The sequence below is a fragment of the Mandrillus leucophaeus genome, unplaced genomic scaffold, assembly GCF_000951045.1.
Source record: "Mandrillus leucophaeus isolate KB7577 unplaced genomic scaffold, Mleu.le_1.0 Scaffold530, whole genome shotgun sequence".
Classification (NCBI taxonomy): Eukaryota; Metazoa; Chordata; class Mammalia; order Primates; family Cercopithecidae; genus Mandrillus; species Mandrillus leucophaeus.
Window position 1 is genome coordinate 749960 of NW_012105698.1, and position 9695 is coordinate 759654.

At 55.1% G+C, this 9695-nt stretch overlaps 1 protein-coding gene across 3 annotated transcripts; it reads right to left on the minus strand.

The window, feature by feature from the left end:
* Positions 1 to 4998: 4998 nt before the first annotated feature.
* CD79B (CD79b molecule, immunoglobulin-associated beta) lies at positions 4999 to 8607 on the minus strand. 3 transcript variants are annotated; one of them, XM_011997099.1, is made up of 6 exons: positions 8454 to 8607; positions 7595 to 7645; positions 6347 to 6661; positions 6041 to 6159; positions 5695 to 5736; positions 4999 to 5585 (listed from the first exon to the last, which is right to left on the minus strand). In XM_011997099.1, exons 1-6 carry the CDS (start codon positions 8518 to 8520, stop codon positions 5487 to 5489), a joined length of 693 nt encoding a protein of 230 aa, XP_011852489.1. In that variant the 5' UTR covers positions 8521 to 8607; the 3' UTR covers positions 4999 to 5486. The 3 variants fall into 3 exon arrangements, with proteins under 3 accessions (XP_011852489.1, XP_011852488.1, XP_011852490.1); XM_011997098.1 differs by having other exon boundaries at positions 7595 to 7648; positions 8454 to 8597; XM_011997100.1 differs by lacking the exon at positions 6347 to 6661 and having other exon boundaries at positions 8454 to 8597.
* Positions 8608 to 9695: the final 1088 nt, after the last annotated feature.

Genomic DNA, 9695 nt, shown 5'->3' on the forward strand with positions numbered 1-9695 from the left:
AAAATTGTTATATATATATATATATTTTTTGAAGGAATTTTATTCTTATTGCCCAGGCTGGAGTGCAATGGCACAATCTCGGTTCATTGCAACCTCCACTTCCTGGGTTCAAGTGATTCTCCTGCCTCAGCCTCCCAAGTAGCTGGGATTACAGGTATGCTCCACCATGCCTGACTAGTTTTGTATTTTTAGTAGAGACGGGGTTTTGTCATTTCTATTTATCTCATGGGAATGTTTCCAATTTGAAATTTCTATTTTACCATTATATTACCAACATACATATATACCTGGCCGGGCGCAGTGATTCATGCCTGTAATCCCAGCACTTTCAGAGGCCAAGGCGGGTGGATCACCTGAGGTCAGGAGTTCGAGGCCAGCCTGACCAACATGGCAAAACCCCGTCTCTACTAAAAATACAAAACTAGTCAGGCATGGTGGAGCATGCCTGTAATCCCAGCTACTTGAGAGGCTGAGGCAGGAAAATTGCTTGAACCCAGGAGGTGGAGGTTGCAGTGAGCCAAGATCGTGCCATTGCACTCCAGCCTGTGCAACAAGAATGAAACTCTGTCTCAAAAAAAAAAAAAGAACATAATAATAATAATAAAGAAAATAACACGGACAAGAACTTTATTGTATGACAATACATACATGAACAAAATCAAATGCAAAAGGTGAAAAGCAGAGCGTCCAAGTTCCCAGGAATGTTCTATACGGACTCACAACTTACATGAACTTCTGTCTTCCCCTCTTGACACATGGGGAAAGTGGTATTAGGTCCGGAGGTGGAATGCCTTTTTTTAAAAATTGAAAATTATATTAGGATCAGTCTAAGTGTGTTTTAACAAAGTACACTCTGATTTAAGTCAGGAGATAATGCTCATTATTTTTCTCTTCCGTAGTCACCTGTTTCCAAGTAAACGCTTTTGGGTGGGAGAGGCGGGTGTCCCAAGTGGAGGGTTTGTGGTTGTTTGCAGCTGAGTCAATGGCAGGACCGGAAGACGACATACCAGGAGCAGCTTGTAGACCTGAGACACACCCAGGAATGTTGCAGATGTGGGCTCTGAACCCACTTCTTGAGGTGAACCAAAGAGAGCAGACAGGGATCCCAAATACCATGTTCTGAGATGGCTTTTTGTTGTTGTTGTTGTTGAGACAGAGTCTCACTCTGTTGCCTAGTCTGGAATGTAGTGTCATGATCTTGGATCTCGGCTCACTGCAACCTCCCCTTCCTAGGTTCAAGTGATTCTCCTGCTTCAGCCTCCCCAGTAGCTGGGATTACAGGCATGCACTACCACGCCTGGTTGATTTTTGTTTGTTTGCTTTTTTTTTTTGAGATGGAGTTTCTCTCTTGTTGCCCAGGCTGGAGTGCAATGGCGTGATCTCGGCTCACCGCAATATCTGGCAGGTTCAAGAGATTCTCCTGCCTCAGCCTCCCAAGTAGCTAGGATTACAGGCATTCGTCACCATGCCTGGCTAATTTTGTGTTTTTAGTACAGATGGGGTTTCTTTATGTTGGTCAGGCTGGTCTTGAACTCCCAACTTCTGGTGATCTGCCTGCCTCGGCCTCCCAAAATGCTGGGATTACAGGCGTGAGCCACCACACTGGGCCTAATTTTTGTGTTTTTAGTAGAGACAGGGTTTCACCACGTTGGCTAGGCTGGTCTTGAACTCCTGACATCATGTGATCCACCTGCCTCGGCCTCCCACGGTGCTAGGATTACAGGCGTGAGCCACCGCACCCCGCCCTGAGATGGCTTTAGAGGCCCCTCAGAGAAGCCTCAGCCAGGCCAGACACCTACTAAGGGATGAACACTCACTGTTCTTGTCACCCAAACAGCACCCAAATAGCCACAGTTTTTTGTGTTTTGTTTTGTTTTTCTCTTGCCTCTGATTCTGCTGGAAAAACACCCAAAACCTCGGGTCAGATCACGCCAACCCTAGCAGCACCTGCAGCAAGAGGGCAGGAAGTCAAGCTAGAATGGAGGAGGAACCAGCCTGTGCTTCAACCAGGGTCCCCGGGGAGCTGGCTGGATTCCCCCAGTAGGCAGTGGGGCATGTGCCCACCAGGGGCCTCGGAGCTGTGTTCTGGGGAGGGGGCAGGCAGAGGGGGCAGCTGCAGAGCTGGGGTCCTGGAGGGATGGCACAGTGGCTTCTTCTTGAGGGTGCTCAGAGGTCTCCTACTAGGCTCTGGCAAGAAGGAGTGGGGCCTTTGGGGCCTCGAACCTTGTGAATCGCAGGAAAATCAAATCCCCCTTCAATACACAAACATTTGAAGATAGCCAAAGTTGTGACCGGATTCCCTCCTTTTCCTTCTCCTTTGGTTCAGGGTCTTATTGCTGCAACGCCCTTCAAGAGAGGCGGCCGTGATGCAGCGGGGAGACGGCTGGACTTGGAGCCAGAAGGTCTATGTGTGATTTTGGCCAGTTATGGTAATTTCCCTGGGCCTTGATTTCCTTGTTTGTAAAAATCAGATAGTGCGATCCTCTTGCAGGTACATCAGGCAGAGTGTAAACGAAGATGGAGGTGTTCAATCCAGTTTTCTTGCATTTAAGAGGGGCTCCATACGTATGTGTTGGGCCCAATAAAAGCTTTTGGTTCATATTCTGTGTTCTGATTGTGGTGGTTGTGATACAAATCTGTACATTTGCTAAAATTCTGTACACCCAAAGGAAACAAACTCAATTTTTTTTTTTTTTCTTGAGATGGAGTTTTGCTTTTGTCACCCAGGCTGGAGTGCAATGACACAATCTCGGCTCACTGCAACCTCTGCCTCCCAAGTTCGAGTGATTCTCCTGCCTCAGCCTCCCAAATAGCTGGGATTACAGAAGCCCACCACCATGCCCGCCTAATTTTTGTACTTTTAGTAGAGACGGGGTTTCACCATGTTGGCCAGGCTGGTCTCGAACTCCTGACTTCAGGTGAGCTCCTGACTTCAGGTGATCCACCCGCCTCAGCCCCCCAAGTGCTGGGATTACAAGCATGAGCCACTGTGCCTGTAAGCCCTCAATTTTATTGTGATAATTTTTTACAAAACGTCTGGTCCAAATTCTTTCCCTCGGATGGGCTTTAGGATTCCCATTTAGCAGATAAAGCAACCTGAAATGTTTCTTGTCTCCACCATCAGTACCCAGCTATGTTTCCGTTGCCTATGTCAGTTCTGGGGGTCCACAAGACAGACATGATATCCCCCAGAGTGTAAGCCCTTAAAACAGAAAAACAGACCAGGGAGGGCTCCTACATTATAACCCATCAAGTCAAGCCCTTTGGGGGTGTCTGGTGGAGGGGCCAATGTCTATGCTCAAATGATTCTCTGTTAACAAGAACTTCGGACCGGGTGCAGTGGCTCATGCCTGTAATCCCAGCACTTTGGGCGGCCGAGGCGGATGGATCACTTGAGGTCAGGAGTTTTAGACCAGCCTGGCCAACATGGTGAAATCCCGTCTCTACTAAAAATATAAAAATTAGCCGAGCGTGGTGGTGTACACCTGTAATCCCAGCTACTTGGGAGGCTGAGACAAGAGAATTGCTTGAACTCAGGAGACGGAGGTTGCAGTGAGCCGAGATGGCACCACTGCACTCCAGCCTAGGCAACAGAGTGAGACTCCGTCTACAAATAAATAAATAAGTAAGTCAGCAATAAATAAATAAATACATACATACATAAAACAAGAGCTTCAAAATCTAAGGGAAACTGAGTTGTTCAAAGGTGTTAAAAAGTCTTTAGGTAAAGCCAAAGCCTCCCCCACCCAGGGCAGCCTCAAGCAGGTGGAGACCCTGCTTGGGGGAGAAGTGAAGCCTCCTCCCACCATCTACCCGGCTGCCTAGGTCCCTGGTGGAGGTAGGAGGACGGAATTAGTGCCACTATGCAAAGCAGCAGGAAAGGAAGGGCTCCGGCTCAGTAGAGGCTGATGCCAAAACAACCCGGTTCCCTTCAGCAACCCAGAGACTAGGAAAACGCAGGGGCCGCCTGGCTTGGCCCAGCCTGGTGCAGGGTGGTGGAGAGATTTACCTGAAACCGCAGGTGTGGGGGCCTTACCCACCTGCCCCACCTGGAATTCCAGAGGGAATTTGGTGAAAATAGGCACTTTTCTCACTAGTTCCCATGTGCTGGTCTTGATTCCCCAGTTAAACTGGCAGCTGCCACAGCATAGGGGTTCCCTTGCCGGAATTCAGAGCAGGAATAGCAGAGAGGCCTCGAAGGATTCCCTCCAGGGTCAACAGGAAGTGGAGCACAGCCTGACTTGGGAGGGAGGCTTTGCACACTCACACTTTGATTGCACTTGGCCTCCCAGCTGGGAGCTGTTCCCAGTACCTCCCACAGCTGGTGGGCTGGAGGGCCCTAGGGACCATTGTTGAGGACCCTGGGGCCATAGCAGACCTCCGATGCTGTGAAAGTCTGAAGGGGTCTCCTGGCAAAGAACTCCAAAGCTCCACTATACAAAGCTCTACTCTTCAGGATCTCACTCTTGATGGCTTTGCATCAAGCTTTCCTAGGCTTCCTGGGAGGTGGGGGTGGGGTTATTGTAGAGGCAGGGAAACCTCTACCCTCAGGGAGCTTCCAGTTTGACTGGAGAACCAAGGCCAGTGTGAGTAGTACAAGGCAGTAGCTAAGTCGCTGCTGCTAGGCTGGTCTGAACAGGGCTTGGACGGAGACCTGGGTGCTTTGGGAGGGCTTCCTGTAGGTGAAGGCAGAGCGGGACTCAATTGTTGCTTTTTGGCTGAATGGAGTGTGGGATGAGGGCGTCCCTGCTGAGGGGAAGGACAGGCCCAGTCACTGGCCAGCTGCTCTGGGTCCAGCTAGGGCCTGGCATGCAGCCCTGTTCCAGGGGGAAGAAAGGGGGGATGTGACCACAGGCTCCAACTGGGTCTTCAGAGAGAAGGGGTGGCAGTCACCTTTCCCACACCCTCGAGGGCTCACAGGTGCCACATTCAAACAACAGAAGTACCCACATAAATGTTCCTATCCACCCCAGACCCATAAGACGCCGCGAGCCTGTGTGTGGTTTCTCAGGACACACTGTTTATTCCACGGGGGAAGGCACTGGAGGCCAGGGCCTCCCTGGGGTGGGAGCGGTTGCGGGAGAGGAACGATGTTCCCGTGGCTCTTCTGGGGCCCCGCTGGGTCCACGGCCCTTCCCAGGCTCTGCTGGGAGGCCCTTGCCTCCGAGTCCATTTGCGGGTTCTGGACCAGTCTCTGCCTCCCCAATCCCGTGCGTGGGGATGGATCCCCTCACAGCACCCCCAGAAGGCTGGGTCCTATCCATCCCCAGAGAACTCCCTCCAAGTTGCTGCCCTGTTGTCCTTCTACTCCAGGCCCTTTGGCAAGAGCTGGGGACCAGGGGCTGGAGATGAGCGGCAGCTCTGGTGGGCCAGCTTCAGAGGCCGGCTGGGGGTCCAGGAAAGGGGTTGGGCCATGAGCCAGGCAGCTCCGAAGCAGTCACTGAGGCTGGGGAGCCTGCACCCAGGCCGTGGGGAGGTCCTGGCTCTCACTCCTGACCTGGGTGCTCACCCACAGACCACTTCACTTCCCCTGTCCGCAGCGTCACTATGTCCTCGTAGGTGGCCGTCTGGTCAATGTCCAGGCCCTGGAGACATTAAGTGGAGCTCAGGCCAGGGCCACACCCCAACCACACCAGCAGATAGTGGCCACTGACCCCGACCACTCAGAGCTGCTGGGCCTGCCCTGCTCCTTACCTCGTAGGTGTGATCTTCCTCCATGCCGGCCTTGCTGTCATCCTGGGGGCAGAGAGGGATGGTGATCAGAGTGTTAGCTTCCCCCAGCCCTATCACCTGCTGGGCCAGGCTGGGGAGGGCCAGGGAGAAGGGTAAGGGGTCAGGAGTGAGGTGCATTCTGCAAGAACAGCTGAATGAATGAAGGAAGGAAGGAATGATTGAATAGGTGAGCCAGTGGGCCGGCTCTGGGGACAGACTGGGCCAAGATGGCCACAACGAGAGCTGGGGAGATGGAGACCCTGCCTATGCCTGGCCTATGCAGTGGCCTCCTCTGCGGTCCCCCAAGGCTTCCCCCGCCCCCGATCACCTTGTCCAGTAGCAGGAAGATGGGCACGATGATGAAGAGGATGATCAGCAGCGTCTGGATCATGATGATGCCATCCTTCAGCGTGTTCCTCTGCTTCAGCTGTGCCAAGGTGCTGAACCCTGTGGGGACCAGGGGTGGGGTTGTGAGTCTGGACCACAGTCCACCTTTTAGGCCTGCAAGGGCAGCTCCTTCAGGTCCCAGCGGCTCTCCTGAGTGCTCTAGGGCTATGGCCATCTCCACAAGAGGCAGGCCAGGCTGGGGTGGGGGTGGACAGCTACAGGAGCGTCCCAGCCACCTGGCACACACCCATGACTCGCAGCTCCGTGCCACAGCCCCGGTAGACCTCCAAGGTCTTGCTGCACTCCTGCTGACAGAAGTAGATGCCGTTGTCCTCAAACCGGATGTCTTGGATGATGAGGGTGGTGACAGAGCTGTTTTGGGTCTGATGCATGTGGCCCTGTTCCAGGTTCACCTGTTGGGGCTCCTTGTCCGTCTCCCGCTTCCGGAGCCAGCTCACGATGCTGAAGGTGCTGTTGGTCACGTAGCAGTGCATTTTCACCGTGAAGCCCCGTTTCCTGGCTATGAAACGTGGGCTCTGCCAGATCCGAGAACAAGCACTACCTGTGGGTGCCAAGGCCAGGCTCAGCATTCCGCTTGGCATCTTCCTGACTGCCAGCTCCAGCAGCAGGTCCCCGCCCTGGCTGGCACAGACTCCCTGGGCTTAGTCTTTGCTTCTCAGGGTGTGGGACAGGCAGGAGGCCGAGGTTGGAGTTAGGAAGCAGGGCCACGTGAGAAGCCGCGGCCAAGCTCTCAGACTCCGGCCCTTCCCGACTGCCCCACCTTCCCTTCGATTTTCCTTTAGGAGAGCTCTGGGACCTTGCCATTCCTTCCCATGCCCATTACAACAGCCTGACCCAGGCCACACCCCCAGGACCTGGAGGCCCACAGGCCTGGCCCCTCCCTTCACTGTGCTGCCCTGCACTGGCCTGAAATCCTCAGTCTCCCCCATTCCTCTGGGGATAAAGGCCAAATTCCTAGCCTGTCAACTGAGACCTTCCTCAGTCAACCCCCTCCCTGGCTGACTTCCCTCCATCATCCTCCTCTTCCCTCCTGCAGGGACTGGGACCACTTCTTGTTCCAGAACCCTCTTTCCAGCTTCGACTGCCTTGCTCTTAGTGAGCACTCCCTGGGAATCCCTGAGCCCCTCACATAGTGACCCTGCCCTGGAGGGCTCACCCGAGGCTCAGCCAGATCCCCAGCTAGACAGGCCCCGGGCCTGAGTCCTAGAGGAATCTGCAGGCTCCTCTGTTGTAACCCAGAGTTTAGCCCAGCCCTTCAGTGGCCAAGGCTGGAGAGCATGTGTCTGATGAAGATGACAGTGGGCTGGGGGTGGGGCTCAGAGGAGATCCTAAGGAGGCCTGAGGATGGGAATCCTGGATGGGGAGATCAGGCAAGGGTGGGAAGCGGGGCCGCCTCCAGGACAGGGACCATAGTTGGACACAGGACATAGTCGGACACAACTTGCCCTCAGAAGCGGCAGGTGAGGCTACTGACCTTTGGAATTCGGGTACAGGTCCTCTGGTTTGGCTGCTGGCACTGGCTCAGCTGCTGGGTGGGAGGAAGTGGGCGGGGCCAGGTCAGGGCCTCCTCTGGCCTGGGCTGCCCCACCCCTGCGCGCCCTCTATGTTCCCGGAGCTACTTCCTCCTTCCATGACAGCAGCTTCAAGACCCCTCGGTCCTTCCTGCCCCGTGGACTTGGGAGACAGGCATGGGGTGGGGGTACTGGCAGCCCCACCCCCAGCCCCCTTTCTGCCTTTGACCCTCAGGGTGGCTTTGAGCAGGCATCTGAATGAGACAGGAAGGACAGGGAAATCTCAGCATTTTGAGAGGCCAAGACAGGAGGATCACTTGAGGCTAGGAGTTTGAGACCAGCCTGGGCAACATAGGGACACCCTGTCTCTACTTTTTTTTTTTTTTAAAGAGAGACAGGAAGAAAGTCACAGCCCGGAGGCACTTTCATCTCCCAGAGAAGGGGACCACATTTGGATCTCGCATCTTCCAGGGTTGGGTTGGGACAGCCTCTCCCCTCCAGATCCCCAGGCAGTGCCCTCACCCTCTCTTCCTCCTGAGCCTAGTGCTTCCACCGTCCTGGCTGCTAACTCTGGTTTGCTCCTCATGCCCAGCTCAGCCTGACGCCCTCCAGGCAGGAGAGGGACTGGGGCCACAGACTCCTGAGCCCATCACCACGTGCAGCTGACACCCACAGACCCAGGCTCCAGGGCCATGAGAGGGAGATAGGCGGTGAAAGGAGAGAGACAGAGGAGGAGGGTGGAGCAAGCAGGAGGCTGAACCGCAGGGCCCAGACAGCTGGAGACGAGACCAAACCCCACAGGCCTCGTCCTGGGTGTTGTACCTGAGAGCAGCAGCAGCAACGCCACCAGCCAGTGGCTGGACACAGGAGACAACGCCAGCCCGGCCATGGTCACTGCTCCGTCCCCGACCCCAAACCCGTGACAACGTCCGAGGCTCCTTGGAGGAAAACGTGTAACTGCACCGGCTGTAGCCTGTCCCCTCCCCACCTCTTCCTCACCAGGCCCCTTCCTGCCATGCAAATTGGGACCCGGGGGAGGCACCAACTCTCCGGGGACCCTGGGGGAGGGCGGGCTCTTGTCAGCTGGGCCGCTAAGGTTTGGCGGTCGCCCAACTTGGACAGCACAGCTGGGGTTCTCTGCGGATGCCTCTGGGGGCCTCTCAGTCTTCTGGGGGCAGCCTGTGCTCCCCTCTGTCTGTGCTTGCCCCACCGGTGGTCATTCTCTGGGCCAGCCAGCCTCCCCTCTGCTGTCCGCCAGCTCCCCGAAGGGCTGAGCCCGGCAGGTCTTTATTCCCGGGCCCTGAGCGAAATAGGCACCTGTCCTATGAATGAACCTGAGCTTAGCTCCTCTGCCCTGATCTGTCCCTCACCCAGCGGAAAGAGGAGCACTGAGGAAGGACAGGGCAGCCACAGACCCAGGTCAGGCACCTGGAGGGGCCCAGAGCAGAGCCTCTTGGCTGGAGTGCAGGCAGCCATGTTGGAAGTTGACCCTGTGGAGGATGGGAGCTACAGAGGTTCTGGAGCAAGAGCAGGCCAACTGTGGCAGCCACTGGGAGAAGATTCAGTCCAGGCCTTGGCAAGAGGCCTCCCTTCCTCATGCTGCAAAAGAGTCTGTAGGGGCTGCCAAAGAGGGTGGATGTAGGTGGAGACAGCTTTGCGAAAATCCACCAAGCAGCCATTGGGGGCTTCTTCAGGGAGTTCTCAACTGTGGGACTCTGAGTTTGTTGAATTATTGTCACAGGTCCAGGGGGTCTTGGGCAGGGAACGGGAACTGGTGTTGGGGAGCCCTCAGGTCCTCCAGCTGTATCCTGCCTGTCTGCAGGGTGTGGATGGAGCTACAGTGCTCAGGAACTGATAGAAGCTCACCTTTGGGTCCCTGCCCCTGGGTCCAATGCAGCCCCTTCAGAGATGCCCTTGTGCAGGGCACAACCTGCACAACTGGACACAGCATGCTTGCAGACCTCAGCCCTGCAGCTGAGCCCTCTTTGATTTTCATGTTTTCTGGCAGCTTCTTTTTTGTCTCTCATCCTCGACCCCCAGGAGAGGAAGAGATGCTAAATTGTT